This window comes from Mustela lutreola, chromosome 6 (genome assembly GCF_030435805.1).
Source record: "Mustela lutreola isolate mMusLut2 chromosome 6, mMusLut2.pri, whole genome shotgun sequence".
Classification (NCBI taxonomy): domain Eukaryota; kingdom Metazoa; phylum Chordata; class Mammalia; order Carnivora; family Mustelidae; genus Mustela; species Mustela lutreola.
This window is the reverse complement of record NC_081295.1, coordinates 156,369,058-156,392,331: the sequence shown is the minus strand read 5'-3', so window position 1 is coordinate 156,392,331 and position 23,274 is coordinate 156,369,058. Positions and strand designations below refer to the sequence as shown.

The 23,274-nt window shown below is 43.3% G+C and overlaps 2 protein-coding genes, 1 non-coding gene and 1 pseudogene across 3 annotated transcripts; 2 read left to right on the top strand and 2 right to left on the bottom strand.

Annotated features, from left to right (window-relative positions):
- Positions 1–2,401: 2,401 nt before the first annotated feature.
- On the bottom strand, positions 2,402–3,301 carry LOC131834742 (putative vomeronasal receptor-like protein 4). The gene has a single exon (XM_059179372.1). It carries the CDS (start codon positions 3,299–3,301, stop codon positions 2,402–2,404), a length of 900 nt encoding a protein of 299 aa, XP_059035355.1.
- Positions 3,302–9,247: 5,946 nt separating this feature from the next.
- On the top strand, positions 9,248–9,659 carry LOC131833010 (interferon alpha-inducible protein 27-like protein 2; annotated as a pseudogene).
- A 9,479-nt stretch (positions 9,660–19,138) lies between these two features.
- LOC131834741 (putative vomeronasal receptor-like protein 4) lies at positions 19,139–20,077 on the top strand. Its single transcript, XM_059179371.1, has one exon. The coding sequence runs from the start codon at positions 19,139–19,141 to the stop codon at positions 20,075–20,077; it is 939 nt and encodes a 312-aa protein (XP_059035354.1).
- A 2,870-nt stretch (positions 20,078–22,947) lies between these two features.
- On the bottom strand, positions 22,948–23,029 carry TRNAS-GCU (transfer RNA serine (anticodon GCU)). The gene has a single exon. It is a non-coding gene; the product is annotated as a tRNA-Ser (tRNA).
- Between the last annotated feature and the right edge of the window lie 245 nt (positions 23,030–23,274).

Sequence of the window (23,274 nt, the reverse complement as noted above, 5' to 3'; positions counted from 1 at the left end):
TCCATGGGGGACAATTTCACCATGTGTTTCTCAACTTGAAATTACTTTCTGCAGAAGAAATTACTTTCTGCAGAATTTACTTTCAATTTCAATTTCTCAATTCATCTAACTTTTCCGAGAGAAGCACAGAATAGCACTTATTCAAGAACCCAAAAGCCAGGCTGTCCATGATGGCAATGTTGTGTGTCAACTTGACGGCTGGATGGATGACCAGATAGCTGGTAAAACTGAATTTGTCCATGAGGGTATTTCTTTAAGAGATTAGCATGTGCTCGGTAGACGGAGTAGGGATGCGCTCTTGCCCATGCATTAGGGGCCCTAATGGAACAAAAAGGCAAAGAAAAGCTGCTTTCTTTCTCTCTTTGTGAGCTACCAAGTCCATCTTCTCTGGCCCTCTGACCTGGGAGCTCCTGCTTCTCGGGCCCTCAGACTTGGCTACTTAAATAAGGAGCCCTTGGTTCTCTGGCCTGGGGACTCACAGTGAGCTACCCCACCGGCTTCCTGGTGTCCAGCTGCACGCAGCAGAATGTGGGACGTCCCTGCCTCCATACGAAGTGAGCCAACTCCTATCGCTTCAGAGAGACACAGATGTATAGATACAGATGCTTCCTATGGATCCTGTTTCTCTGGAGGACCCCGACTAACCCACGATCCGAACCAAGTTTTGTCACCAATCACACGTCTCCGTGTTCATCTGGATACTTGTTATTTTTACTGCTCAATAATCTCTTCTTCATAATTAACTTTTAAATGCTATTCTCATTTTTCATTTCCGAGCTCTCCCATCCCTCCTTTTGGGTCAATTACCAGTGACCAGTTCAGGGAGTGCTTATTTTGCCCTGTTCTCTATGACAGAAAAAGATGTCATCAGAAAGTTATGGGACTAAGATAAGTAACATAGTCTGGCTTTAAGCACGCACAGTTAGATCAGGAAGTTAAGCTTCTATACATATTACAATATAATATAATAACCTAAATAAGTTATTTAAAACTGTGTTGACACAAAACCAAAGGGAAGTTTAGTAGAGAAGTAAAAACTCAAATGTCTGCAAGGGCAATCAAACAGATATGGTACAGGAATTCTTAAAAATGAGATGGAAAATGTGTATATCAATTCAAATTTTTGCATTATAAAACATGTAGAATCAGTAAAAGAGCATCCGGTATTTTTCCAAAACAGTTTGAGGATATATCTTAGGGCCAGAATGATGAATTCTACCCAAATACATATTTGGGTTCCAATTTAAGAAAAATATAGGCCAAATTTGCTATTCAAATTACTGTAGAAACTGAATTATTGTGTAGCTCTCTGATGGGACACTAGTATGAGGCTGGAATACTGGCAATGTCAGGGCACTAACAAATGTGTCTCGAAACAAGCCACACGTTATTTTCAAAATTAAATTTGTATTCATCTTTTTTTATTTTTAGAAATTTTTTTAAAGATTTTATTTATTTATTTGAGAGAGAATGAGTGAGAGAGAGGAGAAGGTCAGAAGCAGACTCCCCAGGGAGCTTGGAGCCCGATGCGGGACTCGATTCCGGAAGTCGGGGATCATGACTTGAGCGGAAGGCAGTCGCTCAACCAACTGAGCCACCCAGGCGCCTATTCGTCTTTAAAAAGCTATATTCAAAGATTTTAATGACTCAGAAAATACAGAAAGATGCAAAAGGAAATTGTACTTACTTGTTTCATTTACCCTGTTTCTCTGAAACCAAGTAATACTGCTTTAACTTTCTTTGCACTCATGCAGAAAAGGATATAAGATCAAGTTAAAATACTCCATTCCATTTTTGAGTGCCATTGCTTTTGAATTCCTGTCTTTTGTTAATTACAAACACACCTTGTACATCATTCCATTTAATATATGTTGAACTCACCCATTCTTTCAGAAGCTCAATAAAATTCCTTTGTATGGCTGGATCCTCTAGGATATTTCCACATAGCCAGCAAAAGAGCCTACTTGCTGGAAATTTAGTTCATGATTTTTAAAAGCTGCTGCAATGCATAATAATCCTTATACTGCAATTCCCATATGAGCAATCCCCCTAGAAGTGAAACTTACAAGTCAAAGAGAAAATACATTAACATTTTGAAGGAATTTGCCAAATTCTTCTCCTTCCCGGAGGAAGTTTGGTAGAGAAAGAGGCATCTTACAAGCAGGAACTCTGGAATTGGCTTACCCTTCCCGAGGGGAGCAGGATGGACAGAAGAAGGTTAAGTCGCAGAGGTCATTATGATCTCCTACCTGTGTCAGCTCAGGGCTACTGGTCACCAGCTTTGTTGTATAACATCATACTTTAATTTTTGAAGCTACGCTTCATTTTTTTTAACTCACTGGCATAAAATGTCTTATTTGAAACTTGCTATCTGAGGGATCAAGGAAATAGGGATCAAGTCTTAATGAAAGTGCCAGCATTTAGCCAGATGTGCATCTCTGTGAATCAGCACAAACGGGCTAACAGTTGTATAACCGAGGGTTAAAATTTCTAGAATGAATAATATTAGGGACTTACCATTAAAGAAAGAGTTTAAATATAAAGAAAGAATACAATCTGTCCAATAAAAGAAAAGAAAACAAAGCATCAGCAGGAGAACACTGTGAGCAGCTCTTATCTCAGGGGGTTTGTGGTAGAGAACCTTGGATTTCTGCAGGTAGCGGGCATGCTGGTGGTGCCTATGGAGAACGCATACCATGTAGACACTGGCCCAGCCCATCAGACTCAGAAAGAGGATGTCACGCAGGGTCATGAGAATGAGAAAAACCCACTTCATCGTCTGGTTTGCTGGTAGGAAATAACAGTAGCTGCCCCTTTGACCAACCTGTGATCTGTTTAGGCTGTTGATGTTTTTCATGTAATAGAGTAAGTTCATACTGACCAAGGAATTGAGTATCCACAAGAAGGGGAAAAAGGGAAGGATATACCATGTGGATGCTGGCTTGAAGGTGGCACGTGCAGAGGCTCTGGGGCTGATGGTGATGGCCTGGACCACAGTCAGGAAGCTGGTGGTGCTGATGGAGAGACCCCGGGCCACCCGCTCCAGGTACACAAAAAATTTACAGCCTACATCATCCGGGAAGTTTCTCAAACCAAAAGTGTCTATTGTTTTTAGCATTCCCTTGGAAAAAAGGTTTATGATATTTGTAAAAGCCAAGTGGATGAGAATTAGATGTGTAGATTTCTTTTTAGTGTCCCAAAAGAATATGTACATGTAATTCACAGCAACAAAGACATTCCCCACAATGCCAGGTCCAATTACAAAGAGGAATATTGTTCTTTTAATAATCATTGGAAACATTTCTTACTTCACGGGCAGAAACTCTTGGATCTATCAAACACCTCTTGAAGAAAGCAACAGTGATGATGATATGTGTCTGCAAAGAATAATGCACATCAGAGGGCTTCCCTGGTGTGTCAGGGACACTGAGCCATTAGTCGGGATATGTGCAATGGAGAAGGTGTTGTCCAAAGATCTCTATTTCTGTCCTTCTGGGCACTGACTGTGGGTGATTCTATGAGCCTGAAATACAGTTTTGTGTATGAGCAAACAACAATCTAAATTTGCAACTAAGAATTTTTTCTGTGCTCCATCCCAGCAAGACAACCCGCTTGTTCAAATCCTTATGTATTTCACAAACATTTAATCTCAGCATGTGCGGAAATGAACCAAAACGTCCCCCAACCTGATGTCACTCCGTGTTTTCTACTGTCTCGTGTGATGTTACCATCAGGCAACTCCACAAAAGTCTGGGTTTTCTTAACCTCCCCACGCCCTATACCCCACAACCCCTTAATAACTCCTCTTGCTTCCACTGAGCACTGAGCCTGTCTCATCTGTCACCACGCCCCTTCTTTTGTTCAGCATGCAACGCGTACCTCAGTTTGATTAGTATCACAATTTCCTCGCTTGTCTCCTGATTCCAGTTGTTTTTCTGTGGGTTTTCTTTGAGTTGGGGGACGCAGAGGAAAGGCAGAGAGGAAAGGCAGGTTGGGGAAAGGCAGAGGGAGCGAGAGAGAATCATAAGTAGGCTCCACACTCAGCATGGAACCCGATGCGGGGCTGAATCTCAGGACCCTGAGCTCACGATCTGAGCCAAAATCGAGAGTTGTGCACTCACCCACTGAGCTACCTGAGCACCCCTACCAATTCCAATCTTTATATCTCTGATACATACATCTTAATATTTCCAGAGCTGTCTTTCAAAACCCCAAACGTTCTCTGTATGTTCATTGTTAAAATTTCCAGTGAGTTTTCCTAGTTTTCAAGATCAACTGAAGCTGCATAGATCCCAACTTTTAAATGCTCCTCAGCCAGAGACTTCCAGAAACCGGCCTGTGGGCTGCCCAAACTCAGATCTATGACTTGCAGCAGCCTGGGCAGCCTGGGGGACCTTGGATTGCTGCCAGCGAGGGTGTTTATAGGAGGTCTGAGTCCCACTGAGGAATCGGAGGGGACACTAGGCAAAGCCTGGATTAGTTCAGGATGTTTGACATCTCCCAAAAGGTTAGCAAACCTAATCATGAGGACCTGGGGGCTGCCGGGAGACAAGGGCAGTTCCTGAATGAGGGATCCCCAAATTTGGGGACATACAGTGAAGGGAGTTAGTGCATCCTTGGGAAGAAAAGAGTGTCCACTGAAACACAGGTTCACTATGCCCTTTCCTAGCTGCTGACGAATCTGTGGAGAAATGATTCAGGCGAGTGGGTCCATGTGACCGATATCATTCTCTGAACCTGATTGACACTACAAGTGATTTGATCCTTATCAGTCCAAGCCGACTGTCATGCTTCCGGGCCTGAGTAAGAATTCCTCTTTCACTACTAAGCTTTGAACCTCACTTCACAGGTAGACATTTCTAGAGAACCACTGAGTATTTCCCCACAACCAAAGAAACCAGGATTTCTAACCTCCAATTTGCATAGGTTCCATAAACTTGCAAATCTTCCCAGAACCTTCTCCACGCACCGTGTCCTCACCCATTTAAGGCCTGGACTTAGATGCGTCCTTGCCCGCAGGTCTCTGTCACCATGAACCGCGAGAGCTCAGGCTCCTGTTCCGGTTTGGTACCGGGTGGCCTCAGGGCTTGAGGAACATAGGTTATGGCCATCAGCCTCCTCTTCCTCCCCCAACAAATGGAAAGACTAATGCCTTTCTTTCTGACTGAATAGTAGGAAGAGTGTCAGAGTGGGGAGGGATGACACTCTCCCAGACTACTTTTTGCAAATGGTCAAGTAAACTATTTTAAAAGACAGGCTTTACACTCAGGCAGTTGGGTGACGCCCATTCTGGATCGAACACCTACCAGCTAGTCCAACTCTGTGCATCCCTCTCAGCCTGTTTTCTCCTCAAAGAAATGAGAAGCGTATTCCTGCTAGGGAAGACAATGGTATAGGGAAAGTGGGCAGCCTCTGGGTACTCACAAGCTGGCGATGCAAAAGTAGGGATTTGCCAACAGCCCCTGTCACTTCAATCCTCATGGCTACTAACAGGGTCCCATCCTGCTGGCGTGTGGTGGGGGCAGTTGGCTTACGTGGATGGTGTTAATACTAAGATCCGGAGGCTTAAGGACAGATGCAGGAGAAACCTTCCAATTACACACGTGCACTTGGGGGATTTGGAACACGCTGGGGAAGACAAAGCTGGCTCGTTTGCAAAACACAGGAATGCACCAAATGAGGGCTACAGATTTTATCACTGTGAGTGATGCTGACACAGGCATAATGCAGGGGCCACGGAGGCTGAAGAGGCAGAGCTGCTCCTGGGAACCGGAAACACTCTGACCCTTCTCGATTTCCGGATAAAGAATGTGGGTCCTTTCTCTGAGAGGCCACCCCACAGCTCTCGCATGGGACCACATCCTGAACTCAGGACACAGTGCTCCCCCATGTCTGGAGGCACATTTGGGGCACTGGTCCCCATCATCTCTCTGCCCCGGGCACATACCTTTGCAAGCTCAGGAGGCCAGAGGCTCAGGCTCACAGAACCTCACACGAACTGCTTTCCTTAGTCAAAGAGAGAAGCAAGTTCCTACATCTGAGGGAAAGTTCCTCTGGCACAGGGAGTGAGACTAGGATAGGTCAGGTGTGCTCACCTGCTCCCTTCCATGCAGCTCAGCCCTTTGTCGCTCCTTCTGGCAGGTGAACCCCACACCTCAAGCCATATTTGTACCCTCTGGATGTGATGAGCTCTTGGCTAACAGGCACTGAAAGCAAGACTTCACTTTGCAAAGCTGTCAGCCCGTCAGGGAGGAGAAAACCCTCGGCAGGATCTCAGTCCCTGAAGTACAGCTTTCCCTGTCCCTCCACAATTACAGCAAGTGTTTGGCTCAGAAGTGTTGTCAGTCTTGATAAGGTTTAATTATATTCCTAGGAAGGATGTGCGGTGGGGAAATGAGCGATTAGCGAGGCTTCCGGATCCAGCCTTTCCTGGTTTTCTGATCCTTCTCACCTTCCCTAAGTCCCAAGGCTGTGAATCCGAATGGGGACCTGCTCCCAGACACGTGGAAGTCACTTTCCTTTCTTTCTTGAGGTTGTCGTTATGTGCGGGGATATAGCAAAGGGGATGGTAGAGATTCTGTTTTCTGAACACATGACAAGCGTGGATCGGGAGAAGACAAGAAGCAGCACGGTCCTCCTGTGCACGCGGGGTTTGGTGGGGAAATGGCTTTCCTCCTACCCTCTGAGTTCCAAGCTGGGAACTCTGTGATTCAAGACAGACGGACAAGGGAAAATCAGGCAAGCATTTATTATCCCTCATTTCTCATGCACAAGGAATACATGTACATGTATTCCTTGAAGATTCCCAGAGAAAACTGAGCCAGTCTCTGAGGTGGCTTGGAACTTGGGCTAAATGCCATTATACTGGAACAAGGGTACTGGGGGTGCTGGTCTTTTAGGAGAAGGTAGATGATTTTTAAGAAAGACAAATGGACCTTAGGTGCATAATTGGGAGGTATGATAGTTTGTGACCAAGTTTGCTTGGGTATGGTGTCCATTTCCTCTCTCCTCTCCTGTGACGAGAGCCAGTCTTCCCTGGCTGATGAAACTCCCAGGGAGATAATTTATGACAATTGAGTTCCTTTAGAAGAATCTGTCTTTAAGTCAATTGGGGAGGGAGGTTTGAGGACACCTCTCCTTGCTTTCCTATTTTCCAAGTGCCCACAGCTCAACAGACTTAATATACCAAAGCGGCATATTTTGTGGTAGCGTATTCTGCTGACTTCAGGGCATAGAGATCTTTCCTGCAAGCAGTTGGTTTTTCTGTTTTTGTGTTTTTAAAAGATTTTATCTTTGATTTGAGAGAGAGGGAGCACAAGCCTGCGTAGGGGCAGAGAGAGAGGCAGAAGGAGAAGCAGGCTCCCGCTGAGCAGGGAGCCCAGGCAGGGATCATGACCCCAGCAGAAGGCAGAAGCCTAGCTTTTTCTCCCCCTGTTCTTGCAATCTCTTTAGTAGTTTGGCTATGATGCACATCACATTAAGGTTGAATATTTTTAGATAATAAGTGTTTTCCTTCCCTTTTACTTTTATAGTTAAGTCTCGTAGGTTGGCAGGAGATTTTGTTTCTAATTCTTTTTCTCCAGTGCTCATAAATAGTAAGTAAATGGTTGAATGGAGCATGAACCCAGAGACTCTGACACAAGAGCATATATGCTCCTCACTCCCAGCCAAGGCTCCCTTCCTCTGTTTGATATGTGTTCTTCTGGTCAGTCTCTCTTTCAGTGTGTTCCCCCTCAGCACCACTCCCGTGTCCCCTAGGCTCTGCCCATACCTTTCTGCATCTAGATGTGTGTCCCTCCACCTCTCCTTCCACTGGGAGTCATGCCATTCGTCGCAGGTCTGGCGTTTCACATAGATTCCACGGGTTCCCGGTGAAGTGGAGGGAAAGTATTTCCTCTAGCCTTCAAATTCTTCCAGGTCATGACCTCAGGGTCCTGGGATGGAGCCCCTTTCTCAGTGGGGAGTCTGCTTCTCCCTCTCCCTCTGCCTCTTCCCCTTCGGATAAGCTTACTAGTCTATACACACACTCTGGAATATTAATCCAAATTGCACCGCAACTTAAGAATGATTTGAGGAAGATATGAGCACTCCTATGTTTATTGTAGCCATATTTACACAAGCCAGAGTATGGAAGCAACCTAAGTGAAGGACGGATAAAGAAGGTGAATGGTGTGTGTGAATATTCCTGATCCATAAAAAAGAATGAAATCTTAACATTTGTGACAACATGGATGGTCTTCTAGAGACATGTATCAGACAGAGAAAGACAAATACCATGTGAGTTCACGTATAAGTAGTACCTAAAAGACAAAACAAATGAACAAACACACAAAAACCAGAAACAGGTCCAGAAATACAGAGAAGAAACTACTGGATGCCAGAGGGGAGCTGGAAAGTTAGGCAAAACGGGTCAAGGGGAGTGGGAGATACAGGCTTCCAGGTATAAAATGAGTAAGTCATGGAAATAAAAGGCAAAAGCATAGGAAATACAGTTGATGGTGTTATAGCAGTGTTTTACAGAGACAGATGGTAGCTACACTCCTGGTGAGCCCAGGATTTGATACGGAGTTGTCAAATTACTATGTTTACACCTGAAACTAATGTAACAGTTTGTGCCAACTACACTTCATTTTTCAAATTTCATTTTATTTACATTCAGTTAATGAAGGTATAGTATATTATTCCTTTCAGAGGTAGAGTTCAGTGATTCACCCATTGATGTATACTTCAATTTTTAAAAAGTAGAATTTGGAGAGAATTGACATTTTAAACATAATGAGTTTTTCTTTCCATGAACATGGGATTCTTATACATTTATTTAGCTTTAATGTATACCAATGTTTTATAGTTTTCAATGGAGAAAGCATAAGTGACTTCTTTATTTTTTTCTTATAGATTTGATTTTTAAGTTTTTAGTAAAATTTTCCATTATTTACTGTGAATATGTAGAAGGCAATTAGTATTAAATTGACTTTCCCTCTACTGAACTTGCTAGTTTTATCTCTTTTTCACTTTCAAGTTTTCTGCACACACAATGTTATTAATGATGACTAAAAAATTATTTTATTTCATTCCATTTTCTTTCCTTTCTTTCCTTTTTTGCTTTCTCATAATGGCTAGAATCTCCAGAAAAAATGCTGAGTAGAAATGATGATGATAAACATCTGTCTCATTTGTAACCTCAGAGAAAAGCCTTTAAAAATTTCTGCATTGGGAGCTGTGCGGGGAGGTGGACGAAGTTTCTGGGATGCAACGGGCGGCGGGCGCTGTTGTGGGAGGAGTGCTGGCGGCGGCGGCCGTGCCCGCCGAGCTGGGCGCCGTGGGCTTCCCCGGGGCCGGAGTCGCCGCTTCCTCGCTAGCGGCCAAGATGATGTCCGCCGCCGCCGTCGCCAACCGGGGTGGTGTGGCCGCCGGCAGCCTGGTGGCGACGCTGCAGTCGTGGGGCAGCTGGACTCTCCACGTCATCCAACATCCTCCTGGGCTCTGTTGGGTCAGCTTTGGGAGCCTGGCTTGCAGGTTCAAAAAAGGGACCTCCTTCCTCGCCCCCAGCAGAAGAAGAGAAAGAGGCTGAAGAGAAAGAGCCAAAAGAAAATGAATCCCAAGTTGAACTTCTTAAACCCCCCATCGGGTCAGAGAAGCAGGAGAAGTAAAGATCTTATGCAGACACCACACACACACACACACACACACACACACACACAATTTCTGCATTGAATATGATGTTAACAGTGAATTTCCTGTAGTTAATCTCTATCATATGAAGAAACTTATCTTCTATTATAATTTTCCTGGGAAGTTTTATTTATATATTTTTAAAAGGTTTTATTTATTTATTTGACACAGAGAGAGGGATCACAAGGCAGAGAGGCAGGCAGAGAGTGGGGGGCAGGCTCCCCACTGAGCAGAGAGCCGGATGCAGGGCTGGATCCCAGGACCCTGAGATCATCACCTGAGCCCCTGAGATCATGACCTTAGCCAAAAGCAGAGGCTTAACCTACTGAGCCACCCAGGTGCCCCTTTATTTATATTTTTAATGACTAGGTGTTGTTTTTGTCAAGTGCGTTTAGGGCTCTATTAAAATGAATGTATGTTCTTTCTCCTTTCGTTGTCTCTATGAGATTCATTATATTCCTTGATTTATTGAATAGTAAGCCCTTCTGGCATCTCTGGAATAAATGTTATCCTTTTTATATATTGTTGTGCTTCATTTGCTAATATTTTCTTGATAATTGTTGCATCTACATTCATGAGCAATGTTAGCCTGTGATTTTCTTATCTTGCAATGTTCTTTTTCTGATTTTGGTATCAAAGTTATGCTGGTCTCTTAAAGTGAGTTTGGAGGTGTTCCATGGATCTGCTCATGGCCAAATTTAGCTCCAGAACTCCCTTGTTCAACTCTCCTTAGTCTGGAAGCTGGTCTAGGATGCTTTCACCCAACTTGTACTATCTGTCCTTCACTCAGGATCACACAGCTGGCTCTTCACCTTTCCTGGCTTCATCCCTATTTTCTTGAAAGCATTTGCCCTCACCACATCTCTGCACATTTCATTGCACCTTGCTGTTTGCTTCTTGGAAGACCCAGATTGGCCTACTAGTTCTTCAGTACACTTCTAATTTATACTGGACAGAATGTGTGCTGGGCAAAAAAAAATAATGCTATGTGATGTACCTTTAGCTACAGATGGAATCAATATAAAGAACAATTTTCCCAATTCCTCAGTGAGCACTGCAGCCGTGAGTCAAGTGGGCATCCCTGCTGATCGTCAGAAAGGAGCTGAGACCAGCGTAACAAAATGTCAGAGATAATTTAATATTTAACATGGTGGGGACGCCTGGGTGGCTCAGTCAGTTAAGCGTCTGCCTTCAGCTGAGGTCACGAACCCAGAGTCCTGGGATGGAGTCGTACATCAGGTTCCCTGCTCAGCAGGGAGCCTGCTTCTCCCTCTGCCTCTGCCTGCTGCTCTCACTGCTTGTGCCCTCTCTCTCTCTCTCTCTCTCTGACAAATAGATACAATCTTTTTAAAAAATATTTAGTATGGTGTAATTATTTGTCAAGAAGGAGCCTATGCAGAAGGAGAAAATGAAATGTGCCCAGTAAAAGAGGAAAAAAAACAGATCATGAGCATGAGAGCAGTCTGAGATGCTCTGATCTTGGGGCTGGAGTTTCTCTGAAACCTGGAGCTCTGAAGGGAGAGCACACTCTGGGGATATTTATATAGACAAAGAGCCATGGACCCATCAGGCTCTGAAAGACGGCATCGTGCAGATATCGCCAAATGGATAACCATAAGGTCTACAGGGTTCCCCTCCACCCCTCCCAGGTCTCATGAGCAAAGTATATCCATGTCCCACCAATAAAAAGAGGTTCCCCCTAACTCCAGGTCCAAGAAGTGAAAGCAAGATTATTCCCTGGGTGATCTTACTCCAAATCATGTTCCAATATCATACACGGAGCTAGGAAAAACTTTTGAGAGACACAAATAAGTAAAGATGACATAATTTAGGTCCATGGTTTTTCTGTGTCTACTCCGGGGAAAAGAACACTTTCAGTTCTGAAGTTTGTAAATATACATTGTTCCTTCACTTATAAGTCTCTGATCTCATTCTTTTCTCTTTCTTCTTTTCTCCTGTTTCAGTTGCTATGGCCATGGTGAGAACTACAGTGTAAACATTCGGCCCAGACATCTCTCATATATTCTACACTAGGACATCCACCAGCCGATCAAAGAGGTCCTTCTACCCTATACATGTACCCCTCATGTATACATTTCACGTGACAACATTCTTCCCAAACAACAGCTGGGCAAAAGGCAACATCACTCCATCAGTTTCTAAGCTGAACTGTCATTTTAGAGGCTCCTCCCTCACTGCTCAGACCCAGTAAATGATTTCACTGTAGAGGGCTGTGCTGGCGTTCCCTCTCGGTCCACTCTACCAGCCTGTTCACTCCTCGCCTTCAGAGACCATGAACACTGGGCTGACAGAGTTGTAGTTTCTCCAAAGAACTGTACTGGGCTAAAGGAGGGTAGTTTCAGGAGGCAGGCTATGCGGCTTACCCCTCTCCCTCCAAGGGCAATAGGAAAGCCCAGACCCCTTGCCTCGAGGGGGTGCTGACTCTGGTAACATTTGTGCTCCTGACTTTCTACCCAGGTGGGGTCAAATGGGAGCAGATTTTTTCCTCATGCTTATGCTGTTTCCACGCTCCCCCAGCAAACCATCAGAGCAAGAGCCCCGGTTACATAGGATCCAACCAAAGACACACATCTCACTGACGCACCCTCTTCCCTGTTGTCAAATTTAGTGGCTTTCTTCATCAGAAGTACCCTGCCCTGAAGGCCAAGTTCCTCAATAGCTCAGGTTGTGATTTATAAAACCACTTTATAAATGGTATCACTCTTTCTGTTTATCTTCTTTCTATATTATAGTCAAGATGAGCTTTTGACACACAAATTTCATCCTTTTGCTTCACTACTTACAGACCCTAAATGGCTTCCCATGTCAACCCTCTGCCTAAGCATGTTTGTCCCTCCCAATTTGGCCTCTTCTCCTTCTTACCAAATTTGTTTCTGAATGACCTTCACTCCCCGGCCCAGAGATGTGCAGGAACTCCAGATGCTAACTAAGATGGTCTTGTCCTCTGCCACCCCCCTTCCCACAGCAGCCTGCCTGGTGACTTTCCCTGAACTCCCTGGGCCCTGTTGCCACATCTACTTACCTGTTTCCTTCCTTCCCTCCATGGTGGAGCCCTGGAGAGGAGGTGCTCCTCTGCACCCAGGACCTCCGTTTCCCAGCACAGTGCGGCTAGGAAATGCCCGCCGAACTGTTTATGGAAACGTTATGGAATGACACCTATGGTTATGGTCATAAAAGTGCCTGTTACTGAGGGAAGAGTTTGTGAGCCAATTTGGAGAGAAATTTGAGTTGATTTGTGATCACTTACAAATGTCAAACTGAATGAGTTGGAGAAGTCAACCCACCTAGAATGATTTGAGTGTTTCTTCAGATGTGTCAAAGCTACACACTTATATGTGATCTGTAGGATATTGGAAAGAGAGAGTTTATATATATTTTAATAACTTTTCAAAGCCTCTTGCTTCCATCATTTAAGGGAGAACAGAATGCAGGCTGCACGAATCAACGCATATTCCAGAGGCTTGTGCCGGATCCTTGAAGGGGGAAAATAGCAGTATTTAATACCTACTTTCCTATAATCCAATATTCATAGGCAGCAAAGATTAATAGTTTGATCTATGGGCTCTGGGATTAATTTTCCTGCGTTTGATGTCTACTTCCATTAATTGCTAGCTTTCAGACCTTAGGAAAGTGATTTACTTACTTGTTACTTTCTCAACAATAAAACAATGGCAGTAAAATTAAATTATTTAAAATTTGTGAAGCATTATATAAAGGTTTGATGTTTGAAAGAGTAAAATAGGGCGCCTGGGTGGCTCAGTGGGTTAAAACCTCTGCCTTCGGCTCAGATCATGATCTCAGGGTCCTGGGATGGAGCCCCACTCTGCTCAGCAGGGAGCCTGCTTCCCTCTCACTCTCTGCCTGCCTCTCTGCCTACTTGTGATCTCTCTCTCTGTCAAATAAATAAATAAAATCTTTTTAAGAAATACATTAAAAAAAAAAAAGAAAGAGTAAAATCTCTCTCAGACTGAAAGAGTGAAAATCAGCTCATGCTGAAAATGAAAAAAAAAAAAAATCCACGTTTATCAGGCTGAGAGAATATACACAGATAAAACAGGCTGTAAAGGGAACAGGTAGCACCCTTTCCTCCAAGGTCATGGAGCAGCTAAAAACACTGTAAATGCCCCCCCTTGAAATGACTACTACTTTCATACCATGATGCCCCAAACCAGTTTTGATATATCTGTTGCTGGGAATACCCAATTGCTAAACCAATATAGACTCATGCTTGCACTCAGTTCTTACTTAATTTAATGCCGGCTTCCCCTAATTACTAATCCCATCTCAGAAACATTAACCAAAAAAAAAAAAAAAAGAAGAAGAAAGAAAGAAACAAGATGGGATCAGGAGGGAGACAAACCATAAGAGACTCTTAATCTCACAAAACAAACTGAGGGTTGCTGGGGGGAGGGGGTAAGGAGAGGGTGGTTGGGTGATGGACATTGGGGAGGGTATGGGCTATGGTGAGCGCTATGAAGTGTGTAAGCCTGGCGATTCACAGAGCTGTACCCCTGGGGCTAACAATACATTATATGTTAATTTTTTTAAAAAGAAATTTAAAAAAAAACAACAACATTAACCAGTCCTGCTTCCCTGAGCCCCTACTCAGAATCCTTTAGCAGAAACCCGAATACTAGAAAAGATGCTTCATATCTTTCACTTACAGGAGACACCATTATCTGGTTCCTCTGGAATGTTCTCCCTCTACTTCTTGACTGACAAATTAGACTTCTTTAGCCCATAACTTTGTTTCTAGAGATCTGATGGTTCCTGGATAAAGCTGCTCCAGCATTAATGTGTTGTATTGGGAGGATGTACGGATACCCTTGGATTTGTGTTCAACGTCTCCTTGATCAGTATTTTTCCCATATTTGTGTTTCTCGTTTCTTCTTCTTTGTCTTTTTTTATTAGATTTTTGGTTTTGCTGATTCCCCCTCTTTATTTTACTTTTCTTCTCCTCCATTCAGCCATGTGGTATACATGTTTTCAGTTCTTTGTGGGCTCATTATGGATAATTTCATTGTGCATGGTTGACTTTAGAGAGCCTAAAGTCAAGCTGCTTCATAACCTTCTCCAAGAACTATAGCGCTTTAACAAACTTTACATCTAATTGCTTCTGCCTCTTAAACTATTCTGAGACAGTATTTTAATTCCTACCTTTTTAATCAACAAAGGAGATATCATTTGTCATCATCACTACCCTCTTATACTGGCAATGTTTGCTTATGTTTATCTATTTACCAGTATTTTTTCTCCTACAGTATAACTCTCCTAGATATATATAGATCTATCTATCTGTCTATCTCTATATATATATAAATTTTTGGTAATTCTCAAAGAGTGAACTTGAACTATCCTTAGTAAAGTTTGTCAGTGGTGACATTGCTCTGATTTACTTCATCTCCTATGATATTTATTTTATCTTCATTCTTGAAAGATAAATTTACTTTGTTTAACCCTCTGGATTGACAGCAATTTTTTCCCTCAACAGTTTCAAAATACAACTTGTCACTTCAGACTTTTATATTTTACTTCTAAGAAATCATTATCAGTCTGCACATCCTTTCCTCAGATATCTTTTTTCTGGTTGCTTTAAAATATTTTACTCTTTTGTATTATGAATTGCACTACAAAGCATCTGATGAGATCACCTTTTTTAAAAAAATGTTTCATTTATTTGACGGAGAGAAATCACAACTAGGCAGAGAGGCAGGCAGAGAGAGAGGAGGAGGCAGGCTCCCCACAGAGCAGATGCGAGCTCCATGCTACGATCCCAGGACACTGGGATCATGACCTGAGCCAAAGGCAGAGGCTTTATCCCACTGAGCCACCCAGGTGCCCCTGATGAGATCACCTTCTATTTAATCTGCTAAGACTGTGTTGTGCTTTCTGTGTCTGTGGGGATCCTATATTCCCTCACTTCTGGAAAATTGTTCTCTCCCATCCCCTTCCTTATGACAATGGTGTTTAGCCGAAGTTCCAAGCCACGTCAGAGACTGGCTCAGTTTTCTCTGGGAAAATTCTATGTGTACATGAGGAATGAGGGATAATAAATGCTTGCCTGATTTTCCCTTGTCCGTCTGTCTTGAATCACAGAGTTCCCAGCTTGGAACTCAGAGGGTAGGAGGAAAGCCATTTCCCCACCAAACCCCGCGTGCACAGGAGGACCGTGCTGCTTCTTGTCTTCTCCCGATCCACGCTTGTCATGTGCTCAGAAAACAGAATCTCTACCATCCCCTTTGCTATATCCCCGCACATAACGACAACCTCAAGAAAGAAAGGAAAGTGACTTCCACGTGTCTGGGAGCAGGTCCCCATTCGGATTCACAGCCTTGGGACTTAGGGAAGGTGAGAAGGATCAGAAAACCAGGAAAGGCTGGATCCGGAAGCCTCGCTAATCGCTCATTTCCCCACCGCACATCCTTCCTAGGAATATAATTAAACCTTATCAAGACTGACAACACTTCTGAGCCAAACACTTGCTGTAATTGTGGAGGGACAGGGAAAGCTGTACTTCAGGGACTGAGATCCTGCCGAGGGTTTTCTCCTCCCTGACGGGCTGACAGCTTTGCAAAGTGAAGTCTTGCTTTCAGTGCCTGTTAGCCAAGAGCTCATCACATCCAGAGGGTACAAATATGGCTTGAGGTGTGGGGTTCACCTGCCAGAAGGAGCGACAAAGGGCTGAGCTGCATGGAAGGGAGCAGGTGAGCACACCTGACCTATCCTAGTCTCACTCCCTGTGCCAGAGGAACTTTCCCTCAGATGTAGGAACTTGCTTCTCTCTTTGACTAAGGAAAGCAGTTCGTGTGAGGTTCTGTGAGCCTGAGCCTCTGGCCTCCTGAGCTTGCAAAGGTATGTGCCCGGGGCAGAGAGATGATGGGGACCAGTGCCCCAAATGTGCCTCCAGACATGGGGGAGCACTGTGTCCTGAGTTCAGGATGTGGTCCCATGCGAGAGCTGTGGGGTGGCCTCTCAGAGAAAGGACCCACATTCTTTATCCGGAAATCGAGAAGGGTCAGAGTGTTTCCGGTTCCCAGGAGCAGCTCTGCCTCTTCAGCCTCCGTGGCCCCTGCATTATGCCTGTGTCAGCATCACTCACAGTGATAAAATCTGTAGCCCTCATTTGGTGCATTCCTGTGTTTTGCAAACGAGCCAGCTTTGTCTTCCCCAGCGTGTTCCAAATCCCCCAAGTGCACGTGTGTAATTGGAAGGTTTCTCCTGCATCTGTCCTTAAGCCTCCGGATCTTAGTATTAACACCATCCACGTAAGCCAACTGCCCCCACCACACGCCAGCAGGATGGGACCCTGTTAGTAGCCATGAGGATTGAAGTGACAGGGGCTGTTGGCAAATCCCTACTTTTGCATCGCCAGCTTGTGAGTACCCAGAGGCTGCCCACTTTCCCTATACCATTGTCTTCCCTAGCAGGAATACGCTTCTCATTTCTTTGAGGAGAAAACAGGCTGAGAGGGATGCACAGAGTTGGACTAGCTGGTAGGTGTTCGATCCAGAATGGGCGTCACCCAACTGCCTGAGTGTAAAGCCTGTCTTTTAAAATAGTTTACTTGACCATTTGCAAAAAGTAATCTGGGAGAGTGTCATCCCTCCCCACTCTGACAGAAAGAAAGAGCTGTGGTTTATTAGGTGATACAAAAAGTGGTCCCAATTCGGATTCAAGCTTTGAAATCTGGGGAAGATGGAAAGAAAGCTCAAAAAAGGGGAAATATTTTATACAGAGGAGTATTGAATATAGGCCATTAAATGTTTACAACTTTGGGAGGGTATGGGACAGAGTGGAAAAGCTTCTCAAGTGTATAGAATCCATGTAAATCCTGGAAGTTAAATCAAACATCCTGGTTTCTTTCATTTGAGGAAAATTGCCAACAGTTTTATATAAATTCTAGATGAAAAGTGAGATTGTTTAGGTTAATGATGAAAGAGTAACAAGTTTCTCTCCAGGCCTAACCAGTTGTCCATGGGCTTGGACTAGTAACAGTGGAGTCAGTTCTGTGGTTAACCAGGTTGGGAAAACAGAGATGGGTAAAGCTGACTGCTAAATTACTTGAAATTTCTCCGGGGTTATTCAGGGGTGGTGAAAGGCCATTACAACCCTTGGTTTTAGTGATTTTTTTTTTTTAAGATTTTATTTATTTATTTGACAGAGAGAGATCACAAGTAGGCAGAGAGGCAGACAGAGAGAGAGGAGGAAGCAGGCTCCCTGCTGAGCAGAGAGCCCGATGCGAGACTTGATCCCAGGACCCTGAGATCATGGCCTGAGCTGAAGGCAGCAACTTAACCCACTGAGCCACCCAGGCGCCCTCCAGTGATCTCTCTTTTCTTACAGAAGATGCCCTTCCCCGTTTTGCTTCCCTTCACCATTATTAAGGATCCCTAATTCAGAAACTGCCCTCATTTCCTGACAGCTCCCAGTTCCTTGTTAATTGTCTTTTCTTAACCCCCTAGTCCCCAGGGAAGTAGTAACACCTCCTGAACCTATCCAGGCTTCCCATAGAGTCTCCTCCGATTCCTCAGTGAGACTCAGACCTCCTATAATGACCCTTGCAGGCAGCAATCCAAAGTCCCTCCAGACCCTTGCCCAGGCCACGCCACATCAGATCTGAGTTTGTGCAGCCCACACATTGTTTCTGGAGGTCTTAAGCTTTAAAAGATGGGGGTCCTATCTCAAAAGGCTATGCTGTTTGATTTGATGTTGAGAACTAGGAAAACCCACTGAAAACTTGTAAGCAAAGAAATCACAGAATCATTTTGGAGTTTATAAGACAAGTTTGGAAATACTAAAGTGTATGCATCAGAGATTGGAATTGGAATAATTCCAATTCCAATAATTAAACTGTGGTATGTGTTGGATGCTGAACAAAAGAAGGGGCATGGTGACAGACGAGACAGGCTCAGTTTGGAGCTCTGAACGACGTGAAAGCAAGAGAGGTTATTAAGTCTCTGTTGTGGGGTGTGGGGAGGTGGGGATGTTATGAAGACCCAGACTCTTGTGGAGTTGGCTGATGGTAATATCACATGAGAAAGTAGAAAACACGGGGTGACATCAGCTTGGGGGACTTTTAGTTCAATTCCGCACATGCTGAGATTGAACCTATCTGGGATACATAAACTATTGAGCACATAGGTTGTCTTTGCTGGCATGGAGGGAGCCAGAAACCAAAGTCTAGATTGCAAATTTAGATTTTTGTATTCTTGTTCCTGATATTGCATTTGTAACTACATAGAATAACCTACAAAGAGTGCTCCCAGGGAAAGGAATAGAGTTCTTGGCACAAAACTCTGCTCCATTACATGTACCTTGACTGTCCTATATACAGTAGAAAAGCTCTTTGATATGAATTATTCTTTGCAGATATATATCATCATTGCTGTTGCTTTCTTCAAAGGGTGCTTGCCGGATTCAGACATTTCTGCCTATGTGATAAGAAATGGTTGTGAACGATATCAAAGGACCAGGATTTCTCTTTCTCAGTGGACCGGGCATTGTGGGGAACATCTTTGTTGCTGTGAATTACATGTGCATTTTCTTTTGGGACACTAAAAAGAAATCTACACATCTAATTCTCATCCACTTGGCTTTTACAAATATCATAAACCTTTTTTCCAAGGTAATGCTAAAAACAATAGACATTTTTGGCTGGAGAAACTTACTGGATGGCACAGCCTGTAAAATCTTTGTGTACGTGGAGCGGGTGGCCCGGGGTCTTTCAATCTGCACCAGCAGCTTCCTGACTGTGGTCCAGGCCATCACCATCAGCCCCAGAGCCTCTGCACGTGCCACCTTCAAGCCAGCATCTACATGGTGTATCCTTCCCTTTTTCCTCCTCTTCTGGGTACTCAATTCCTCGGTCAGCGTGAACTTACTCTATTACATCAAAAACGTCAGAAGGCTAAACAGATCACAAATTGGTGAAAATGATGGCTACTGTTATTTCCTACCAGCAAGCCAGATGATGAAGTGGATTTTTCTCATTCTCATGGTCCTGAGAGATTTCCCGTTTCTGGGTCTGATGGGCTGGGCCAGTGTCCACATGGTACACGTTCTCTATAGGCACCACCAGCATGCCCGCTACCTGCAGAAATCCAAGGTTCTCTACCACAAACCCCCTGAGATAAGAGCTGCTCACAGTGTTCTCCTGCTGATGCTTTCTTTTTTCTTTTCTTTGATAGATTGTATTATTTTATTATGCTTGAATTCCTTCTTAGAGAATAATTCTTCCCTGTTACATATTCAAGAATTTCTAACTCTTGGCTATGCAATTGTCAGCCCGTTCGTGCTGATTCACAGAGATAGACACGGGGTTGAATGTTTGGCACACTTACCGAAACTAGAAAAATGTCTGTTTTGTCATTGCTCCTTTCAGTAAGGAGGTTTGAAATAGCTATTTTGCTGTGCTGTGTTTAAAAATAAAATGGGTACAGGTAACGTGAACATGTAACAAATATGTTAAAGATGGAATGAAACTTGTTCTCATACAAGAAACTGAGGAACTTGGGCCCCGAGCTGACACAGGAGACCATGACCAGGGACTCAGCCTTCATGTTTTCCATTCCGACCCCCTCAAGAAGTAGCTTAAATTCTCATGTTGGTAAGATGGTTCCTTCACTGCCAAGACTCCAGAAGTAGGAAGCGAGAAAACAATTTGGCCAAGTTTACCAAAATTACGAGCTCATTTACCCTTTGACACAGTAATGCTACTTCTAGGACCTGATCCCATAAATATAATGGTTTATGTGAGAATTCCTGTAGAAACATACTACACATTGCAGAGTTGTTTTTTAAGAAACACCTTAAATATCCAGCCAAAGAGTTTATTTTTCTAGTTATTTGAAAGCATTCCTACATCCATAAATATCCATCCTTCCAAAGGGATTTTATGAAATTTATGAAAGAATGAGCAAGTTCAAAAGTACAGATAGGGTGTGACATCCATGGGAGATTTTATTCAATGAAAGAAAAGCAGTTCCAGAGTAATAGTATCAAATGGAATAAAATATAGTTAATTTGATGTTATATTCCAGAGTAATAGTATCAAATGGAATAAAATATAGTTAATTTGATGTTATATACATGAATAATCTCTGGAAAAATAAAAGATAAACTGTAAGAATGGTTTCCTGGTTTGAGAAAAAGCAGGTAAATGGAGGCCTAATCGGCAGAAGTTCATTTTATATCATTCTGTATGTTCTGATTTACTAACCATGTGAATGTATCTTTTTGTTTTCAGTTTTTTTAAGATTCTTATTTATTTATTTGAGAGAAAGATAGCGAGAGAGAGAGGGCACAGGGGGGAGAGAGAGAAGCAGGCTCCCCCCTGAGCAGGGAGCCTAATGTGGAGTTCAATCCCAGGACCCTCCAACAGTGACCTGAGCCTTAGGCAGATGCTTACCCAACTAAGCCACTCAGATGCCCCAGTAAATGTATCTTTTTAAATGAATAAATAAACTAAGTTTGAAACCAGTTTATGGGTTTTTTTAAGACATCATTTGTGAGTGCTCTGGTACCCCCACGATGCAATCAGTGTCTTTATTATCAAAGAACACCAAATAATCTGGCTTTACATTAATTTAAATGAAGAGTTAGTTCTTAACTTCTGATATTAGAATTAATTATAGGCATGTGTGTACAGTGTATGGTTCTGGCAATAGTGTGTCTGATGAAGCCATCTTGAAAAATAGCTGATACATTCTTATTTATTACCAATGTTTATAGTACAAAGTCTTATAATTGATATAAATAGACTTTCCCTCCATTTCTAACAATCTCTTTTCAGTTTTGTTTATGCACGAATGTGGGTATTATTCTGTTCTAAACACTGGTAATTACCTACTTCTTTTTGACTTCATTATACCATGTCCACACAGCTTTAATAACCTACTTCCATTAGTATATTATACTGGAAATTTTTTTAAAGCTTATTTTCCTCATAGTATTGTGGGTGCCCAAGGGCTCCAGAACAGAGAATTTCATAAGTTTGGAGTCTTCCCAGATCTGTGTAGAGCAGAAGAAGCTGAGAATCTTGACCAGCTCTCTAAGGACAAGCCTGTGGGTCCTTAAGGAGGACATCAGAGGTCACAGAGGGAAATGAGCTCGGGCTCATCTCGAGGAGGTGTCAGGGTTGCACATGTTGCTCTCACCCATTCGCCATTTCTCTTCATTATAAATAACCCAAAATGCTAAATACAGTCACAGGCAGGGCTATGAGGTTTTCAGTGGTTATTGTACTAGGGGATGTGGAAGAGGTGCTATGAAGTTTGTTTCCTGAAGATAGAATCCTTTCCCAAGGAGAGGAATTGGAAAAAGCTGGCAGACAGGAAAGAGGGCTGGGCCAGCCCCTAGAGGACAGTCCTGGAGCTCTGAGATGAGTCTGAGAATATTTTTATGTTACTATTTCCAATTTTCAGTGTGTTTTTAAATTGCTGTAACAAAATGCCTTTACCTTTTTTTAAAAGAAGATTTTAGAAAAATATTTTTAGTAAATTATCTTAAATATCGTTTTTAAACAGAAGGCAATGTAATAGCACAACCTACTTGACATTTGAGGAGGGAAAAAATTTCCAATCATGTTCCTGAACGGATAAATCTCAAACATCTATCAATCTAAAACCTATATTTGATTGTTATATAAATATAAAAAACGAAATTTGTTATCCTGGAGAATCTGACTTACTCAAGTATCAGGGGTAACATTGTAAACAACAAATATGGAAACTGGCCAATCTGGCGATTGCTAAAAAGATTTGACCAATTAATTCTCTTAATTCTGAATAGGTTAAAAACAAAAGCCCTTCAAGGAGTATGCTACATATCAAAAGAATAGATGCGATTGGGTAAAATTGAGGAATAATCTGCAAAGTCTGCTGTAAAAAATTAAATGTCACAAATGCAGGAATACACCCTTAAGGAAGGAAGGAAGGGGTGAACAGCAGAGGTCTTATAGTCAGTAAAGATGAAGGTAACTTTCTCCAGCTGACACTCAGGACACTGAACATATTTTCTCTCTCTCTCTCTCTTTTTTTCTCCTCCTTTAAAAAAAAAAATTATTGATATAAGTAATCTGGACACCAAAGTGGGTCTGGAACCCCTGACTCCCAAATCAAGAGCCGCATGCTCTATCCACTGAGCCGGCCAGACGTGCCCTGAACAGATACCTGGGGGGAGCGTATCCCCAAATGGAAATGCCAGGAGGAGACTTTTGAAAATATTCATGCATCTGTCACAGCAAAAGCATACAAGCGACGAAGGTGGGACTTGAACCCACGCGTGCAAAGCACAATGGATTAGCAGTCCATCGCCTTAACCACTCGGCCACTTCGTCTCCACGCTCTGCCTTCTCGTGTCCTTTATTCCAGAGTTGACACTCGGGAACTCCTGTCTGTCTTAGAAGGAAGGACGCGCAGGAGGGGGCTCGGGGACGTCCGGGGAACCTGGGCATGGCCTCCTCCCATACGAATGGACCAAGAAGTGGACTGGAAAACTCGCCATGGGGAAAAGGCGGGATTGGCGCTCCCAGGAGTCAGGACAGCGGTCGAGAGGCGACAGCAGCAGCATCTTGGGGTTCAG

Excerpts from the sequence above, each read along its gene's own strand:
- LOC131834741 (XM_059179371.1), top strand. The coding sequence starts at position 19,139 with ATGGTTGTGAACGATATCAAAGGACCAGGATTTCTCTTTCTCAGTGGA.
- LOC131834742 (XM_059179372.1), bottom strand. The coding sequence starts at position 3,301 with ATGTTTCCAATGATTATTAAAAGAACAATATTCCTCTTTGTAATTGGA.